This window comes from Nyctereutes procyonoides, unplaced genomic scaffold (assembly GCF_905146905.1).
Source record: "Nyctereutes procyonoides isolate TBG_1078 unplaced genomic scaffold, NYPRO_anot_genome, whole genome shotgun sequence".
NCBI lineage: Eukaryota > Metazoa > Chordata > Mammalia > Carnivora > Canidae > Nyctereutes > Nyctereutes procyonoides.
Window position 1 is genome coordinate 10,392,655 of NW_026575120.1, and position 20,695 is coordinate 10,413,349.

Sequence of the window (20,695 nt, forward strand, 5' to 3'; positions counted from 1 at the left end):
TTGGCTCCTTCTTCAAAAAAAACAAAGCTCAGGGGAGAGAAACCTAAGATAAACAGGAACTTTCTTTTCTGTTTCTTTCTTGTTTTATTATTATTTTTTAAATGTCAATTCCACATACAGTGTTATATTAGTTGCAGGTGTACAATAGAGTGATCCAACAATTCTATACATCAGGACAAGTGCATTCTTAGTCTCCTTCACCTATTTCACTCATCCCGCCACCTCCCTCCCCTCTGGTAACTAGGAGTTTGGGATAATATTTTCTTTTCTTTCTTCTTTTCTTTCTTTTCTTTCTTTTTTTAAATAGTTTTTTTTCTTTTTTTTAAATTTTTTTTATTTATTTATGATAGTCACACACAGAGAGAAAGAGAGAGAGGGAGAGACACAGGCAGAGGGAGAGGCAGGCTCCAAGCACCGGGAGCCCGATGTAGGACTCGATCCTGGGTCTCCAGGATCGCGCCCTGGGCCAAAGGCAGGCGCCAAACCGCTGCGCCACCCAGGGATCCCTCTTTCTTTCTTTTCTTCTTTCTTTCTTTCTTTCTTTCTTTCTTTCTTTCTTTCTTTCTTTCTTCTTTCTTTCTTTCCTTTCTTTCAAGATTTTATTTATTTATTCATGAGAGACACACAGAGAGACACAGGCAGAGGGAGAAGCAGGCTCCATGCATGGAGCCCGATGTGGGACTCGATCCCAGGACCCCAGTATCACACCTTGAGCCAAAGGCGGATGCTCAACCATGGAGCCACCCAGGTACCCCTATCTTTCTTTATAACCAGTCTCACTCTCCCCGTAAGCTGTCTTCTCTGCAGGCCATTATTCCAGCACGGCCATTCTGTGCAGCCAGGCCTGGCCCTCTCCAGCCAATGTTAATGCCCAGCTGCCTCTCTGGTTCCTTCCATCTGCTGCCTCGTGGCTCAGAAGCAGCCGCTCTCCCTTAGCGCCTCTCCCTGTGGAGCTTCTCAGCTGGGATTAGTTACAGGGTGAGGGACCGGACAAACATTCCTCCCTCTCCCCAGAGGCAGCAAAAGCTCCCCGTCTTGCCACAAAGGTTTGAGTCAACATCACCCAGGCCAGGGCTGGAGGTGGCAGGGGCAGGAGCAGGACAGAATGACAAGACTGACTTGGGCCACAGCCCCCGAGGGGCCGGGCCCAGCCGGCTGAAAGCACAGGCTGCATCTGACAAGAGCTCATTTATTCCTGTCCTTTGCTTAGGTTCAAGCAGTCAACTGCCCCCAAGAAGAGGAAGAGAGAGACTGGACTTTGAACATTGGTTTTGGCAGGTGGGAGGAAGACCAGCCTGTGACAGCTGTCACCCCCAGCCCCTTGGGAGGACAGCATTGATTCTATCTGTGTAATGACCAGGCTGTGAGGCACCCCCTCATCTCTCCCTGGAACACACACACACACACACACACACACACACACACACACGCACAGGCACAGGCACACTTATAATGTGAAATGGTGGAGTTAGGGACGAAAGGCATAGCAGGAGGGTGATTCTACTCGGGCTCTGAAGCCAGAGCACCGGGTCTGAATCCTTCCACTGGCCGCCTCTGTGTCCTGGGGAAAGTTCTTTCGCCTCAGCTTCCCTGTCAAGAGATGCCAATGACATCTTTCACAGGGTTTTCATGAGGATTAAATGGGTTGATATCTTAATATCTATAGAGGCAAAAGACTGCCTCAGCACAGCCATCACATGGCTTTGTTAAATAATACAAATATGTAACCTGCTCCGAGAGGATAATCTTTGGCCAAATATACTTTAGTCGCTATACTTCCTGACTAGAAGTTAGAAATAAATTCTCAAGTTGACTCAGCTTGAAACAGTTCTAGGGGATTTACTTGAGGCACATTCAGCCTGCATTCATACAGCTGTATTTTAATTTATTTAAGCAATATCTCCACCCAACGTGGGGCTCACACTCACCTGCTCTGTGAAGATAATCTTTGGCCAAATATACTTTAGTCGCTATACTTCTCGACTAGAAGTTAGAAGATGCTGCAGGTTACATCAATAGTGACAGATATATGTACTGGATTGGAACAAAGGTGGTGCCAGGTCCACGGGGTACTCTGTACTGGTCAGGTCATGCTTAGGGTCTGTCTGTCTAAAGCCTGAGTTACTTTTGGGTTATTTGATCTTATTCTTAAATCCTCTTGCCCATGGTTCTGATAGGGAATCGATGCATTTTAATTAGAATCCACATTTCTAATTACGGCCTCATTCTACCCCTTAGATAAGTTTGACCCTCAACGGTAATAGAAATTTAAGGTCCTGGCTACTAGATTTTGCCGGTCTAGCTTGAAGCACCGAGACCAGTGCTGGTTGCCACAAACAGAAAGAGACGCCTCTATTGGCAAGGCTGAGGGGGAAACTTGAAACATGACAAACTCAGACTCTTGGAGACAATCAGAGCTGCTAGGCGGAAAGTAAGAGGACACAGAAGAGCCAGGAGAAGCTGGCCTCAAACCAGGGGAGGCATGGAACAAGAGAAAGAACACTTACTAAATACTGCCTGTGCTCTGAGCCTCATACTTGCATATCTGATTAAATGCCCAGTGACACTGGGGAAGCAGACAGGACTATCGCACCTGACAGGTGGAGAAGGGTTTGCCAAGTGACTTACCCGAAGGCCCTAATAGCCAGGGAGCCCAGGCTGGTGCATCTTTTGGCCTCATGTCGCTACTACTGTAACCAGACTGCATGATGCATGCGTGGTATTAGAGCTTTCTCATATTCAGAGCTGGTAAAATAGTATGGACGTTATGTACTGGTTCCTTACCATCAACGGTGTCCAAGGAGGTGCTTGATGAACAGCATCAAAGGTATTAAAAAAAAAAGCTGATTTATTTATGCCTTGTTGGAGGGTGGAAATGGATCATCTATGGAGGCACCTTCCAGCTTTGAGATTCTGAGTTTCTATACTTTGGGGTAAGATACACTCTTTAGGTATATTAAGTGACTTCTTCTCCCTGTAGTTTCCACATTCTCTTCTGTCCCCTACTCCTAGTCATGCAGATTTTCCATTCTAGGAACATGTCTTTTTCTTCTTTCTTTCCTTTTTTTTTTTTTTTTAAAGGAGGGATGTGGTGGCTGGCACTTCCCAGCTGGGATAACAGAAAAACCAAGATGGTTCTCTCTGGTTAGTGAGTCTAAATTTTCACTAAGTTGACTAAGGAGACTGCATTACATTCTAATGAGGCAAACCTGGAAAGATTACAAGAGGAAGCAATTACATCACCTCTCTTTCTTTCTCCTCCAACTTCTGGGTACCAGGCAAAGTCCAGACCCCTGAATATAGGATTTAGGGCTGGGGTTGATTTAAGATTAACATTCGGCTAGCCCATCACGATGGGGACTTGACATAGAAGTTGGCAAATTTCTTGAAAATAAAGCTGTCTTTCTTCCACACCTGAGCTTGGGAACAGAGATCTATTTTAAGCTTGGCAGATGGAGGCTGTGCCTTCCCAGCAGCAGCTCCACGAAGCGGCTGCATGCCTGGTGTTTCTGGTCCTCTGCTGCCCCCGTGTGGACACAGCGGGAGATAACACACCAAGACTGCGCTGGCGGCCAGGAGTGAAAGTGAACTCGAGAGAAAGAAGCGGCGGCCCCTGACAGCTACTGGAGGTTTATGACCACTAGGAGGGAGTCAGGAACTGTTGCTGAAAAGCCCCCAGAAAGCCGGGGGTTTCCAGGAGGCAGGTGGGGAAGGCCCTACAAGCTGTCAACGACTTCACCAGGATCTTGTCTTGTCCAGCATCTTTATTTCCCCCCAAGACACCTGCAGCCAGGAAGCCAGCGAGCATCTAGACTCCCAGGCCTGCACCTCTGCAGCTTCTGGCCGCGACCAGCGCCCACGGGCACAGCGCCAAGCCTCCCACACCTCCTCTTCCTGCGCTTGGAGTAACAAGTCTGTGTGAGTGTCTCCCTCTGGTTTCACAGCTTTTCACACTCTCTCTTTACCGTCTGTCTCTCCACCACCATCGACACACATATCTCCACCATCACGTTCGTGCTTGCAGCATCCCTGACTCCCCGCACAGGCACAGGGCAGAGATGGCGTTTTTGTTTTGATAAGTGAGCGAGGGGAACACTTGGGCACAATGGGCGGGGGAGGGGGCTCAGGGTCACGGGAGCAGCCTGGCTGGAACCCAGGGTGTCTGAATCTACCTACAGCTTGGCAGCTTCCTTTCCCGGGCAGCTCCTCCCTGGGTGCCCAGCACACAGCCCGACCTCTCTCCCCATCCCCTCCCGACCAACAGCAACGGCGGTGGGAGCCGCAGCCCTCTTGCTCCCCTGCCCACAGGAGAGGATGGGATCTCTGCGCCTCCTCTCTGCAGCCGGGAGCCAGGGACAGGTGCACCTGGCCTGAGCGCCTTCCTCCGCCCTCAGGCCTCCAGACCCTGCCGCAGCCTGCGGTCCAGGGCCAGGAGCTGCCTCAGGAAGCCCCGGTTGGGGATGATGCCTCGGTGGTCCTTGACTTTCTTGATGGCCTCCACGAGGGTGAGGTGGTGGTAGAGCATGAGGTAGGCCAGGACCAGTGTGGCGGATCGGCTCACTCCCACGGCGCAGTGCACCAGGATCTTCCCTGGGGGGACAGACACGCGAGGCAGCGGTGGGACGCTTTGTGGGTTGGAGGCAGCTAGGGAGAGGGCTACGGGGCCATGTGAGGAGGAAGACAGGTGAGCAGGTGTGCCCGGAGACAGGCTGGGGTGCCCCTAGGGGTGGGCAGTATGCGGACCCCCGGGAGGCCTAGACAGGAGAGGATGGACAACATGCAGCGGCTCAGCGTCCGGAAGCCTGCAAAGGGTGGACACTGTCCAGGTCGACACTCGTCACTCAGGTAAAACTGAGTCTAGCACAGAGAGGGGGTCCGATGACAGTTCCCAGGTGCCTTAGCATTGCCGTTCCGTTAGCGCTTTGGATTACTTCCTTTCCTTCTCATGCACTGCCTTTTACAAATAGTTGCGGGTATATTTCTTTCCTCACTCTCATATCCTGAGCATCCTGTCATGTCATTCAAATCTCTCTATACTTGAACACCCGGGTTTTCCCCTAACCCGATGTCCATCATCCCTGTCCCCACCCCCCCTTCTTCCCCTAGCTGTCCCCTCCTACCTCCTGGCTGGCTCAGCGCCCGGTGGATGAAATCGGCAGCCGTCTGGAAGTGGATGCTCATGTCAAAGGCTGGCGAGTCGTGGGCCTCGACCCCCAGGTAGCGGATGCCCAGCCCCTGGTAGACCTCGGGCGTGCCCCGCCACCTGCTGTGTGAGGCATTGAGGACGTGGGTGATGCCCAGGCGGCGGAGCTCACGGCGGTTGTTGGCTATGTCCCTGCATCGAGGAGAGGTCAGAGGGAGGGTGGGGGATCTAGGCTCCGGGGCCAGAGGCCCAGGTCTCCACCCCGTCTGCCGCCTAGCTAGTGTCATTGGCTCCATGCCTCCACTTTACTTACTGATGACCCAGAGGGGAAACCAAGGTGGGCAACGACCTGGAGTCTCATCCGTGAGCGAGGGTGGAGGGTGCTGGGGACGTTCTGGTTGAGGAAGAGAAGACTAATGGGGTGGGCGGACGATAGCCATAATAAACTACTGAGAGTCCTCCCAGGCAGCGGGATTTTACTGGGTCTGTGGGAAGGACTGACCGGACCTGTGCTTTGCAGAAGGAGGCAATTCTCCCGGTTTATCCCATGCTCACACTGACCCTGTTTCATGATGTCACCTTCAGGTGTTCCTCTGGCCCATGCCCGTCAGCCTAGACGCGGACGCCTCTCAGGCAGCCTGGCCTTGCCTTGGGGCCAACGCCCCGTCCAGTGCAAGCTCCTCAAGTACGAGGAGCCCTGAGCTTCAACCTCCAAGTCCTGTGTGACCTTGGGCCAGTCACAACTTCTCCACGCTTCAGTTTTGCCATCTGTAACCTGGGGGTAGTGGGGCCTACCTCACAAGGCTGTTGTGAAGATTAAGAGCTAAAATGCATGTGAAAAACTCCTTGTAGACTGTAAAGCCCTTGAGAGAGAGAGAGAGGTGAGAGAACTCCTCTCTGGATGCTCTTCTCTCCATGGCCCCCATCCTGCAGAACCTCTGCACGCACTGTGGCTTTGCCTGTCAACCCTTCGGCTTACTACCCACTTCCTGGCCCCCAGTGGCTGCCTTTTTTCAGCATCACAGCACAAGAGATGGAAGGTCAGAGACATCATCTATTATGTCCGCCACATGGCACTGGCACTCGATAATTAATTTTGCGAAGTGAGTGACATTATTACCTGAACAGAGACTTCCTGTCCAGAGTTGGGTATATTGATAATCTTGCCCAAACTAGCCGAACTCCCTCAAACTCTGCAGCCTCCACTCGCTGCCCAAGCACCCCTGCCCCTCCATCCTCAACCTGGATTCAACAACACGACTCAGTGCCTGCCTGCCACCCTTCTCCTTTCATCTTGCATGTACACACACACACACACACACACACACACACGCAGCCATGACCCAGGGCTGCCAGGTACATACTGGTCTCCGAGGTAGAGGCCTGGCCAGACCTCATCGGCATGGTTACAGGCTGTCTTGCCTGTGTAGAGGAGCCTCTCCAACTCAAAGACATTGAGGAAGGGATGTTGAACAGCTGGCATCTCTTCCAGGGCCCCTCTAGCGCGAACAGGAGACCTTGAACTGCTCCGGGAGAAGCGGGCCATAAAAGTCATGGAGGCCCAGAGCCAGTTACCAGGGCACATCGTAGAGGTGCTGGAAACCGTGCCAGCTGCAGGGGTGGCTGCGCTGATGATGGCTTAGTCTCCAGGTAGCTGTTGCTGGAGGAGGAATGGAAGGGAGACACACCTGAGTGGGTCCAGAGCAGCTGCTTCCCTTCTTGCCAACTGGGCTGGGCCCTGGGGAGAAGCTTCTCAAGGGAGGGAAGGTTAAGTCTGGCCCTAGCAGGGGGCGACTCCACAATTACTCTTTCCTTCAAGCTGCAGCAGCTCCTCTCTGCTCTTTGGCTCAGCCAGGCAAGGAGGTGGGAGTCACATGTCCTTGTTTACGGGAGAAGGAGCTGCCCAGCTGCTGGCTTTCTGCTCCACCACTCCACCCCCACTCCCAACACACATACATAAACACGCACACACACACACACACACACATTTGATATTTGGGTGGCAGTGCCCATTGCGGGAACTCTTGCCAGCCTGAATCTGGGTCTCATCTGTCTGGGGCTACAGGCAGAGAGCCCAGGGAGCTGGGATGGGAATGGGGGGTGGCTCTGGATCCATCCAGGGAGAATTAGCAGGAAGACAGCAGCTGGGGCCATGACATATGCCAAGCCTGTCTCCTCAGCGACAGAGACATGGGCTGCTTTAACCCATTCCTGCCCCACCACTGCCTTAGAGTTGAGCCCACTATGGGAAGTGCATGTTGTGGGCTGAGGTGAGTGGGGAATAGCAATAAAGATGAAGCGTAAGTTTCTGAAAAATACTTGCCGAATGCACACACTAGTGGAAGAAGGTGCCAATCTATATGCACAACAGCCAAACCACTCTCCTTTCATCAGCACACAGAAATTGTTGATCAAACCTCATCTCCAAGGTGAGGATTTCTGAGTCAAGCAGGGCTGGACTAATGTGTCTGGGTGTGTGGGGGAGAGGCGGAGGCTGGGGTCCAAGGAAAGGAAAGGATGAGGGGTCCTGCCAGGCCCAGGGGCTCAGAGGCTGAAATTGCCATCTGTCTTACTGTTGGAGTCCAGTGAGCCTATGCAGGGCATGGGGTTGGCAGTGAGGGTAGCGGGTGTGCCTCCGACTCTCCGGGGACAGCTGGCCCTTCTGATAGTGGGAGCCTGGGCAGAGCTGCACAGCAGGGAAGTGCCAGCCTGTGAGACTTGTCCTGGGTCCTTCAGGCAGAGAGGCCACTATGGCAAGAGTCCCTCTCTCCTTCTCCTCTCCCCCTCCCACGACCAGACCAGGATGGGCTGGTCCCAAGGATTCCCCTTCCAGTCGCTTCCTGGTCTTCTGCCCCAGGCACCTCAACCAAACGTCTAGTAGCCAGAGGCCATCTTTGACCTGCACACCCTCTGCCACCCATCCGTCGCTGTGACCAGGGTCCGGGCTCTCCTTTCCCCCAGACCAGGGGAGACCATGCTTGTACAGGTCTCAGGGAGCAGGGGCATTAGGATCAGGCCTGCTAGGGGGAGCCAGCCTGGATCGTAGGGTGTTCAGGGAGATTTTTGCAAAGGCTGGGGCCGAAGGAGCACAGACACACAGCACTATAGCCACCATGGCCACCATCGCCGCCGCCACCACCACCATCACCATCTGCCTTGTTTTCCTCGGGGCCTAAAGGCACCATCATCACTTTATTCCCAAACAGTGGTTTCTCGAAACAGGTTCTGCTGCCGGAGTGATGCTGAACGGTAGAAAGGGAGCGGGAAGGAGCTCGGGGAGACTCTGTCCCCCGGGGCTGGAGGCGCAGCCCCACTCCGCCCCCGGGGTACACCCCTGCAGTCCCACCGCCGCGATCAGGCTCCCCAACACCGCCCCCGCCCCCCGCCCTCCCCCCACCCCCTCCCCGCCCGGCCCGCCCGGGGCGGCTGTAACAGGTTCATGGCTGTCGCCGCGGCCGGCGCTGAGGGTGCAGGAGGGTGCGGGGGGTGCGGGGGGTGCGGGGGGAGCCCCGGGAGCTCAGCCAGCTCGCTCCGCGCCCCGCCCGGGGCCTCCCCTCTCCCGGGGCCCCCACCGCGGGGCCCCCCCCTCCCCTCCCCTCCCCCTCCCCCCCCCCGCCCCAGCGCCCCGCGCTCCCCGCAGCCCCCGTACCTCGGTGCGGGCGCGGCCGGGGGCTCAGTCCCGGAGGCCGATCGCAGGCGCCGCGGGCCCCGCGGCCATGACTCTCCTCCCGCCGCCGCCGCCGCCGCCGCCGCCGCCGCCGCCCCCGCCCGCTGCCGCCGCGACACCGGCTGCCGGATCAGCCGCTATTTTTAAGCCATGACACGCACGTCGAAGCCGGGCTCACCCGTGCGCGCGTGTGCCGTGTGCCGGGGGCCCCGGGGCGCGGCGCCCAGCGGGCCGAGGCGGCCGGAGCGTGGGCCGGGCTCGGGGGTTCGCGGCCCCGCCCCGCGTGCACGCCCGGCGGACGGCTGGGCTCGGGGCTCGGGGCCGCGCCAGTTACCAGGCGTTTCGCTTGAGGGGGACGCGACGCAGGTGGTCCCGGAGCTGCCTGCAGCTCGGCCGCGCGGACCCCCGCGTCGACGCCGGGGCGCGCCTCGCCTGCGCTTTCCTGCCCGCAGGAACCCCGCGTCGTAAGTGACCCTGGGCCACACCCGTGTTAGTGTTGGCGAAGAGCCACGTGTCTCACTTCGCTCAACTCGGTTTATTGTCACCACAGGTCTGCGACACGGGTAGCATGGTCGCTGTCCCCGTTGCAGAGAGGGGGAGACCGAGGCACAGGGACGAAGGAGAAGTCATTTGCCCAGGCCGCTCGCTGGTTACGGGCGGAGCCGAGTTCCAGGCCCGGGCAGTTTGACTCCAAGTTCCTGTCCTTAAGGGCTACACACCAGTGACCCGGCAGCCCCAGTGGCCCAGCGGTTTAGCGCCGCCTTCGGCCCGGGGCCTGACCCTGGAGACCCGGGATCGAGTCCCACGCCGGGCTCCCTGCATGGAGCCTGCTTCTCCCTCTGCCTGTGTCTCTGCTTCTCTCTCTCTCTGTGTGTGTCTCATGAATGAGTAAATAAAATCTTAAAAAAACAAACCAGTGACCCCACACCACAGAGAAGCCAGTTGCACCAGCTTGGCTCCTAGCGAGCACCTTTCCCCCTGACTCTGGAAGGAATGCGTGTCCCTACCTCTTCACTTGTGTTGCCTTTTAGTGATGTGTAGGTTTACCTGCTTTTCCACGCCTTGTCAGTTCCGGGATGGTCAACACTCCCAAGGCAAGGGTGGCGCTACTGTCCCCAGGCTCTAGTCCATCCTGTGATGGGGAACGTGGCCTGGGGAATGAACCTCATCAGATGATGCTGCTGAAAACCAGGCAGATGTGGACTCTAGGAGAGTTGTCTGAGGGAGCGAGGCGGGAAGTTGATAAGGTCAGGCTGGACCTGGTTTCAGATGAGAAGACCTTAGCAACTGTAGCTGAAATCAGGATTGACTACGGTCCCAGCGGGGGCAGTAGGTGAGGCTTTGATCTCTGGTTAAAGAAAGTACTTACTGGCCAAAGTGACTGTAATCTTCAGGTCAGTTCTGTGCTAAAGAGGAGTTTCCATCACAGGCTGCCGGCAAGGGGTAATTTCCCTCCTAGCCTTTTCCTCTCCAGAGAAGCAAACTCAATTCCTTTCCATGCCTTCTTGGCATGGCGGTTCACTTGAAGAAATGAAATCCTCATCACTGAAAACAAAGGATTGGCTGGGGAAATTTGACATTTGAAATTTGTCATTTCAAGAAAAGTCAGTAAAAAAATGGCCACAAGTCAAATCGTGAAAGAGCACATATTATTAGACTAACCTCATTTTAAGTAATAGGATCCTTAGGGTTGGTAGGGTGAGAAGAAGATGTTGCAGGTGAGCTTGATCTTAATCTTTGGGAAGACTTCCGTTTCAACCCTGCATTTCACTTTTCTCAAAAACCTGGAAAAATATGCTTTAAAGCATGCTATGGGTGACACGGGCAGATGTTTATGGGTAATCACAGATGTTGTCCATGGATCACTGTCTTTACGAGGACCATTATTACCAGGAACAAACCACAACTCAGGTGGCTTTATATTTTTCTTTGTGGCTAAGAGGTTTATTATGTTTCCAGGTGACACCAAACTAAACTAAGGTTGAGAGGTGGAGGGAGGATAGAGGAAATGGTTCATAGAGAGAAGGAAATGCAGAAGGTAGGACAGGAGACGTTTGGAAGCTAGTAGAAGCTGCATGTATTAATAATTTATTAACTGTCAATTCCTTGGGCTTTCACATTTATCAACTCATTTAATCCCATGCAGCTTTTAGGTGGGTGTTATTATCCTCACTGAGTCCATGAGGAGACTGATGCTTGGCCAGATAAGTTAATTTATCCACAGCTAGTCAATGGCAGAGCACAGGTCCAAACCCAGGGCTCTCTGATTCCAGATGTTTGTATTGCAAGATGAAGCTGAAGAGTCACTTCCTTTATAAAACCTTTCTCGATCTACTGTCTGTTGTCTCTTCCTCATTTGTGTTGATACAGATATCTATCAAAGGAACCATGAGCTATATTTAATTTCACTTCTTTCTTTTTTTTAAAGATTATTTATTTATTTATTCATGACAGATACAGAGAGAGAGAGGCAGAGATACAGGTAGAGGGAGAAGCAGGCCCCCCGTGGGGAGCCCGATGTGGGACTCAATCTCAGGACCCTGGGATCATGCCCTGAGCTGAAGGCAGATGCGCGACTGCTGGCCACCCAGACATCCCTAACTTCACTTCTTTCTGTACCTCTTTACATCTCTGCTCTCCATACTAGAAGGCATGAATGGATACACTCACTATACTGGGATGAACTAAGACTTGAAAAAATGAGGTCACTAAAAAATAGGAATAGATTTCCAGGTGGTATCAAAAGAAATGCCTCTCTCCCCACAAAATATTTAAATAAGAGAGAGAGGGAGAAGAAGTAGAATGGGGAGAAAAACCCCTAGAAACACCAACAACCATGTGTTAAATGGTAAGCCTAACCCCTACCATTAACCACAGGCTGGGCACTATGCTAAATGCTTTACATAGATTAGCTAATTTAATCCCATAAGGTAGGTATTCATTCCATCTTACAGTTGAGGGAACAGGTGTAGAGTGGTGGTAAATCCACTCTGCAGCAGTCAAGTAGCTAATAAGTGGGATTTGGGCATGGATTTAAACCCAGGACTGTTTTAAACCAAAGCCTGTGCCAAGTAGGCATACCTGAAGATAAAGAACAGCAGTAGTTAAAATGCACCAAGTCCTACTGTGTGGCGGGCTTTGGGCAGAAATTCCAGGTCGGCAGGCATTCCCAGACCTTGAGTCCTTGTCCCCTGGGGGTGTGGCTCGCCGGTGGCAGGGTCCGGGGTGCGGCGCGGGCGGCGGGAGGAGCTGGGCCCGAGGTGGGGGCCCGCGGTGCCCAGCTCCCCCCGCAGACAGGCCCTCGAGCAGCAGCCCCGGGCTCGTCCTCCCCCACCTCTGCCGCGGGTTCAAACAGCATTTCCCCCTCAAGGGTCCAGGAGCTGAAGACAGACCGTGGTGACTATTTAGCGATGGGCCTGTGGTGAGGGGAGGCGGAGCGGAAGCCTCCCGGTCCTTCGGGATGCCCCGTGCTGATTGTGATTTATTCCTGCAAATCCCCATCTCCCAGGGCCTGTCCCTGGGCTTGCTCCTCGGGCCCTCGGTAGCGCCTCCTCTCCCCCAGGTCGGCAGGTGGGACTGGTGGGCCCTTCCCTCCTCGGGCTCTTGCTAGTTGTGAATTGGAGGTGGAGGAGCCTCTGAATTGGTGTGTCGAGGGACAATCCGGCTTTTGCTGAACTCCCAAGCCTTGCTCTTCATCTCCCCTGCAATGCATTCTGTAGCCACTTTCCTTCTGGTTTACCTAAGGATGAACACTTTGTACCGCTCAGAATATTCACTTTCTTCTAAGAGCCACACATTATCGCAATGAGCCGATATTCCTTCCATTTAGCCTGCCTTTGGAATGAAAATAAACTCTACAGAGGCTAGTGTCCTTATAGCAGAAATAAGCCAGGACGCTACGTGCAAATAAAACAAGTTACAAAAGGAATATGCAGCAAATCCCTCTTTAAAAAAAAAAAAAAGGAAAGAAAAAGAAAAGTGTGTATAAATACACATTTTGAAAAAGACTGAAAGGGAACTATGCCGAATTTTTAAAGAGGGGAGCTCTAGCCAGAATGGGATGACAGAAAATTTTTACCTTGTGCTTTAAAATATCTACATTTTGCAATTTTTCTAGTGTATATGAATTCACTTTATTTTTAAATTATTTTTTATTGGAGTTCAATTTGCCAACATATATATAGCATAACACCCAGTGCTCATCCCATCAAGTGCCCCCCTCTGTGCCTGTCATCCAGTCACCCCATTCCCCTGCCCACCTCCCTTTCCACCACCCCTTGTTTGTTTCCCAGAGTTAGGAGTCTCTCATGTTCCATCACCTTCTCTGATATTTCCCACTCATTTTCTCTCCTTTCCCCTTGATTCCCTTTCACCATTTTCTATATTCCCCAAATGAATGAGACCATATGTTTGTCCTTCTATTGACTTACTTCACTCAGCATAATACCCTCCAGTTCCATCCACATCGAAGCAAATGGTGGGCATTTGTCATTTCTAATGGCTGAGTAATATTCCATTGTATACATAGACCACAGCTTCTTTATCCATTCATCTTTCGATGGACACTGAGCCTCCTTCCACAGTTTGGCTATTGTGGACTTTGCTGCTATAAACTTTGGGGTGCAGGTGTCCTGCCGTTTCACTGCATCTGCATCTTTGGGGGTAAATCCCCAGCAGTGCAATTGCTGGATCATAGGGCAGTTCTATTTTTAACTCTTTGAGGAACCTCCACACAGTTTTCCAGAGTGGCTGTACCAGTTCACATTCCCACCAACAGTGCAAGAGGGTTCCCCTTTCTCCACATCCTCTCCAACATTTGTGGTTTCCTGTCTTGCTCATTTTCACCATTCTCACTGGTGTGAGGTGATATCTCATCGTGGTTTTGATTTGTATTTCCCTGATGGCCAGTGATGTGGAGCATTTCCTCATGTGCTTGTTGGCCATGTCTATGTCTTCTTTGGTGAAATTTCTGTTCATGTCTTTTGCCCATTTCATGATTGGATTGTTTGTTTCTTTGCTGTTGAGTTTAATAAGTTCTTTATAGATCTTGGATACTAGCCCTTTAACTGATAGGTCATTTGCAAATATCTTCTCCCATTCTGTAGGTTGTCTTTTAGTTTTGTTGACGGTTTCTTTTGCTGTGCAGAAGCTTTTTATCCTGATGAATTTCCAATAGTTCATTTTTGCTTTGTTTCCCTTGCCTTCATGGATGTATCTTGCAAGAAGTTGCTGTGGCCAAGTTCAAAAAGGGTGTTGCCCAAAAAGACATTAAAGGCATTCAAATTGGCAAAGAAGAAGTCAAACTCTCCCTCTTCACCGATGACATGATACTCTACATAGAAAACCCAAAAGACTCCACCCCAAGATTGCTAGAACTCATACAGCAATTTGGCAGTGTGGCAGGATACAAAAATCAATGCCCAGAAGTCAGTGGCATTTCTATACACTAACAATGAGACTGAAGAAAGAGAAATTAAGGAGTCAATCCCATTTACAATTGCACCCAAAAGCATAAGATACCTAGGAATAAACCTAACCAAAGAGGTAAAGGATCTATACCCTAAAAACTATAGAACACTTCTGAAAGAAATTGAGGAAGACACAAAGAGATGGAAAAATATTCCATGCTCATGGATTGGCAGAATTAACATTGTGAAAATGTCAATGTTACCCAGGGCAATATACACGTTTAATGCAATCCCTATCAAAATACCATGGACTTTCTTCAGAGAGTTAGAACAAATTATTTTAAGTTTTGTGTGGAATCAGAAAAGACCCCAAATAGCCAGGGGAATTTTAAAAAAGAAAACCATATCTGGGGGCATCACAATGCCAGATTTCAGGTTGTACTACAAAGCTGTGGTCATCAAGGCAGTGTGGTCCTGGCACAAACACAGACACATAGATCAATGGAACAGAATAGAGAACCCAGAAGTGGACCCTGAACTTTATGGTCAACTAATATACGATAAAGGAGGAAAGACGATCCACTGGAAGAAAGACAGTCTCTTCAATAAATGGTGCTGGGAAAATTGGTCATCCACATGCAGAAGAATGAAACTAGACCACTCTCTTACACCATACACAAAGATAAACTCAAAATGGATGAAAGATCTAAATGTGAGACAAGATTCCATCAAAATCCTAGAGGAGAACACAGGCAACACCCTTTTTGAACTCGGCCACAGTAACTTCTTGCAAGATACATCCACGAAGGCAAAAGAAACAAAAGCAAAAATGAACTATTGGAAATTCATCAAGATAAGAAGCTTTTGCACAACAAAAGAAACAGTCAACAAAACTAAAAGACAACCTACAGAATGGGAGAAGACATTTGCAAATGACCTATCAGATAAAGGGCTAGTTTCCAAAATCTATAAAGAACTTATTAAACTCAACAGCAAAGAAGCAAACAATCCAATCATGAAATGGGCAAAAGACATGAAGAGAAATCTCACAGAGGAAGACACAGACATGGCCAACACGCACATGAGAAAATGCTCTGCATCACTTGCCATCAGGGAAATACAAATCAAAACCACAATGAGATACCACCTCACACCAGTGAGAATGGGGAAAATTAACAAGGCAGGAAACCACAAATGTTGGAGAGGATGTGGAGAAAAGGGAACCCTCTTACACTGTTGGCGGGACTGTGAACTGGTGCAGCCACTCTGGAAAACTGCGTGGTGGTTTCTCAAAGAGTTAAAAATAGACCTGCCCTACCACCCAGCAATTGCACTGTTGGGGATTTACCCCAAAGATTCAGATGCAACGAAACCCCGGGACACCTGCACCCCGATGTTTCTAGCAGCAATGTCCACAATAGCCGAACTGTGGAAGGAGCCTCGGTGTCCATCGAAAGATGAATGGAGGGGGATCCCTGGGTGGCTCAGCGGTTTGGCGCCTGCCTTTGGCCCAGGGCGCAATCCTCGAGTCCCGGGATCGAGTCCCGCCTCGGGCTCCTGGCGTGGAGCCTGCTTCTCCCTCCTCCTGAATCTCTGCCTCTCTTTCTCTCTATGCCTATCATAAATAAATAAATAAATCTTAAAAAAAAAGAAAGATGAATGGATAAAGAAGATGTGGCCTATGTATACAATGGAATATTCCTCAGCCATTAGAAATGACAGATACCAACCATTTGCTTCAACGTGGATGGAACTGGAGGGTATTATGCTGAGTGAAGTGAGTCAATCGGAGAAGGACAAACATTATATGTTCTCATTCATTTGGGGAATATAAATAATAGTGAAAGGGAATAGAAGGGAAGGGAGAAGAAATGGGTAGGAAATATCAGAAAGGGAGACAGAACATAAAGACTCCTAACTCTGGGAAACGAACTAGGGGTGGTGGAAGGGGAGGAGGGCGGGGGTGGGGGTGGATGGGAGATGGGCACTGAGGGGGGCACTTGATGGGATGAGCACTGGGTGTTATTCTGTATGTTGGCAAATTGAACACCAATAAAAAATAAATTTATTATTTAAAAAAAGGGTGTTGCCTGTGTTCTCCTCTAGGATTTTGATGGATTCTTGTCTCACATTTAGATCTTTCATCCATTTTGAGTTTATCTCTGTGTCTGGTGTAAGAGAAGGGTCTAGTTCCATTCTTCTGTACATGGCTGTCCAATTTTCTCAGAACCATTTATCGAAGAGATTGTCCTTTTTTCCAGTGGATAGTCTTTCCTGCTTTGTCAAATATTAGTTGACCATAGAGTTGAGGGCCCATTTCTGGATTCTTATGAATTAATTTTAAATGTCAGTTCAATGAAATTGGTTGAGATTTCCTTAGTGGCTTTCTATGTGGCCAATTTTAGCAAATGTCCTGCACATGCTTGAACAGGATATTTAATCTCTATTTTGGAATGCAAGTTTCTATCTTTATTTTCCTCCTATATAAGGTTTTCTAAAGGATTTTCTAAGTCCTTATTTTTTTATCTTGATTTACTAACTTTTGAGAGATGGATTAAAGTCTCCCAGGTTTATGGGCATGTTAATTCCTTTGCCTAATTCTGTCCATTTTTGCTTGGGATAGTACCGAATTGTGTTATTAGTTACATAAAATTCACAGCTTTAAAAAAAATCATTTATAACTTTTTTTTTTTTTTTAGTTGATAGGTTGTCTCTCTAAGACTTTTTAAACACAATCTCTGTCTGGAATAATACATGTATATATATTTTTTATTTTAAGTGTACCTCTTATAAACTGTTTATAACTAGGTTGAAAAAATCAATCTGTATTTTATTTTATTTTTTTTAAAGATTTTATTTATTTATTTATGAGAGACAGAGAGAGAGAGGCAGACATAGGCAGAGGGAGAAGCAGACTCCATGCAGGGAGCCCAATATGGGATTCGATCCCGGGACTCCAGGATCACACCCTGGGCCAAAGGCAGGCGCCAAACCACCAAGCCACCCAGGATCCCCTGGTTTATTTTTTTTTTTAAAGATTTATTTACTTATTTGAGAGAGAGAGAGAGAGAGAGAGAGAGAGAGAGAGAGAGAGAGAGAGAAAACTCAGGTAGGGGGAGGGGCAGAGGGCGAGGGTTAGAATCTCAAGTAGACTCCTCACTGAGCTTCAAGCCAAGGCAAGATCCATCTCACCAACCTAAGATCATGACCTGAGCTGAAATCAAGAGTTGGACACTAAACTGACTGAGCCACCCTGGCGTCCCCACAATCTGTATTTTAATAGTGATTCTCTTTTTAAGTTTATTGTGATGACTGATCTATTTAAAGTAATTTCTGCCATCTTACTTTGTGTTTTTTTTTTTTTAATTTATCGTGGCTTCTCTTTTTTCTTTTTTCCTTTCTTGGGTTGGGTTTATCTAGTGTTTTGAATTCTCTTTACTGAGCTCTGTCAACTTTATTTAAACAAAGTCTACATTTAATTGGTCCTTTTACCCTCTGCAAGAGGATTTTTATTTCAATTTCCTTTGGAAATATTTTTCTCCCATATTCTTTGTTATTACTATCCAGTATTTTGAATCCAGCTTTAGAAAAATTTCTTAGTTTTTATGGTCATCAGTCCTGTAACATGCATAAAGATCGATACTTTGTGCAATACTTGCAGAACAGTAGCACCCTTCTGCCTAGAGCCCTGTCTTCCTCCTTCTCCGTGCTCTCTTCCCGGCTCCCTGCTTTCTGGAAGCAAGCGTATTGAAAAACACTGGGTATTTCTTTCATTTTATTTCTCAGTAATATATTTATATTGCTGGGTTTTGTTTTTTTTGAGTTTTCAGTTTTAGGCATTACCTATTGATTTCTTGCGATGAACACTGAGATTTTTTTTTCTTTTCTCTTTATTCCATCCCCCACAAGGTATGTGTAAACTTCCCCTTTCTATATATTTTTTAAACAGCTATGTCATAATTTTGTTTATAAGTAGTCAATGTTTAAGATGTTAAAACCATAGAACTGTGATTCACAGTTGAACCATGTTGTTTGTTTGCTATTACTTTTCCTTTCTTGCATAAACTTTGTACTTTGTTTTTTAAATGTTTATATTTATTTTATTTTAAAGGATTTTATTTATTTATTCATGAGAGACACGCAGAGAGAGGCAGAGGCACAGGCAGAGGGAGAAGCAGGCTCCATGCAGGGAGCCCGAAGTGGGACTCGATCGCAGGACCCCAGGATCATACCCTGAACCAAAGGCAGACGCTCAACCACGGAGCCACCCAGGTACCCCTCTTGCGTAACTATTTTCCTTCCAATTAATAGTTATTGTTTGTATGCTTAATTTTCAGCAATGTCTCACTAATTCAGCCCCATACTTTACCCCAGTTGCCTGAATCTCCTCTTGGCAAACATATCAATTACTTTCTCAGTGTCATTCCCTGCCCCTGTTTCTCCACCCCCCCCCATAAGTCTTTTCTGGAACTTTCTGACTTGTCCCATTCCAGACAGGTTGCTCTCTACTCTAGAGCTGAGCTGTTACCCTGGGATTGCTCTTATTCCCATAAGAGGAATTCCTTTCGCCTCTGGAAGCCCGGTTTTCTGGGCATCCTCCTTGGTTTTTTTCTTTTCTTTTTTCTTTTTTTTAATTTTTTTTTATTTATTTATGATAGTCACACAGTGAGAGAGAGAGAGGCAGAGACACAGGCAGAGGGAGAAGCAGGCTCCATGCATCGGGAGCCCGACGTGGGATTCGATCCCGGGTCTCCAGGATCGCGCCCTGGGCCAAAGGCAGGCGCCAAACCGCTGCGCCACCCAGGGATCCCTCTTTTTTTTTTTTTAATTTTTTTCTTCTTTTTCTTTTTCCCTCCTGTTTTTAGTAGGATACCAGCATGCTCAACTATGCCTGATAGTCCCCCAGTCCAGAGATCCTGTGTTTTATCTCTTCAGAGAATAAGCCTCCAGTCTCACGCTAGGATAGAGAAGGAGCAGTTGCTTGACTATGCAGTGAGAGGACATCTATGGAGTTTCTCTTAAACAGACTTCCAGGGAAGTGTGTGGGTTTAGTCCATCTTCAGACTTAACCCTAGGGAGAGCTGGTGTTGCCAGTTGCCTGGCCTTTTGGGAGCTCTGTGGTGAAATCAGATTGATCACCAGTATTCCCCAACTGACATGCCTTCTGCTTCTCAGCACCCAACATTTTGTTGCTACTGAAATATTTCCTGTTCTTTTCATTCTGGTGGGTTTTATGTTTGAAAAAAAAAAATCCTTTGACTGTCATTTTTGTGGGGTTTCAGGAAGAAGCAGAATCAAATGCTTGCTTTTAATATGCTGTTTTTAACTGGGAATGCCAGCTGGTTTTTGAAAACACACAAAATGATTGATATTGTAATTTTTTTCACATTCAGTATTTATTTAGACTTACCAGCATATTTTAACAATTCTTTTGCATACTCTTGCTTCTTTATCCTTTTCATCCCTTCTAGGTTCATTTTTTCTAATTTAGTATTTCTTTTTGTACGGATCTATTAGTAGTAATTTCTAAGTGCTTGAGTGTCAAAAAAAAATTTCTAATTTGCCTTGACTTGTAAATGATATTTTGCCTGACTTTAGAAATTTCAGTTCCAATTATGTTTCCTCAGCACATCAAAGATATTACTTCATTGTCTTCCAGCATTTATTTTTGCTGATGAGAAGTCTTTTTTTTGTTGTTGTTTTTTTCAGTGTCCTTGCCATTACTTTATTGTATGCTGCCTTTTTCCTTTGTTGGCTATGGAATTTTCTCTTTGTCCCTATAGAATGCTGGCTTCCCAAATAGTACCCAAGTAACCTCTTGGTAACACTAAACTGTATTTACTGCTTATTAGAGGGAGAGAGAATGCCAACTTCACAGATAGCTTCTCTACAAGTCCTGATTTATTGAGATTTTGAACTCTGGTTTAAGGCAGGTCTTTCAATCAGAGACTTGATTAGAATTGGGCAATTATCATGATAATAAGAGTTTAGAATTTTCATGGGGCGACTGGGTGGCTCAGTCAGTTAACTGTCTGCCTTCAGCTCAGATCATGACCTCAGGGTCCTGGGATCAGTCCCCTATTGGCTCCCTGCTCAGTGGGGAATCTGCTTCTCCCTCTGCCCCTCCCCAACTCGTGCTCACTTTCTCATGCTCTCTCTCTCTCTCAAATAAATAAATAAATGAAATCTTAAATAAAAGAGTTTAGGACTTGTGGAAACAGCAAGGTGAAGGTTTTGGGACAAGGCATTCAAAGCGTCCTGGCATATAAACTGTCTGTTGATGCTTTCTTGAATTGCTGGGTCTTTTGATAAGTTCCTACAGTGAACTATGAAGTTATTTGCAATTTTTTCTTTCTTAGATAAGAGTCACTTGGGTTAGCAAAATTATGCTAATGAATACGGGGAATACCAAAGTTGTGTTAATGAAGACACTGAACTATGTGGGTGTACAGTTTTGATTCTTGGGACTCCTGGTGG

General features: G+C 48.5%; 1 protein-coding gene across 1 annotated transcript; it reads right to left on the bottom strand.

Annotated features, from left to right (window-relative positions):
- Nucleotides 1–276: 276 nt before the first annotated feature.
- On the bottom strand, nt 277–9,058 carry DUSP26 (dual specificity phosphatase 26). Its single transcript, XM_055335442.1, has 4 exons — nt 8,793–9,058; nt 6,508–6,803; nt 5,121–5,335; nt 277–4,590 (listed from the first exon to the last, which is right to left on the bottom strand). Exons 2-4 carry the CDS (start codon nt 6,726–6,728, stop codon nt 4,391–4,393), a joined length of 636 nt encoding a protein of 211 aa, XP_055191417.1. The 5' UTR covers nt 6,729–6,803; nt 8,793–9,058; the 3' UTR covers nt 277–4,390.
- Nucleotides 9,059–20,695: the final 11,637 nt, after the last annotated feature.

What these genes read in the sequence shown, in the direction of transcription:
- DUSP26 (XM_055335442.1), bottom strand. Translation starts at nt 6,728, where the DNA reads ATGTGCCCTGGTAACTGGCTCTGGGCCTCCATGACTTTTATGGCCCGC. An exon ending in GGCCTCTACCTCGGAGACCA is followed by an intron (nt 5,336 to 6,507) that starts GTATGTACCTGG and finishes TCCTCGATGCAG; the next exon opens with GGACATAGCCAACAACCGCC. An exon ending in GGCGCTGAGCCAGCCAGGAG is followed by an intron (nt 4,591 to 5,120) that starts GTAGGAGGGGAC and finishes CTGTCCCCCCAG; the next exon opens with GGAAGATCCTGGTGCACTGC.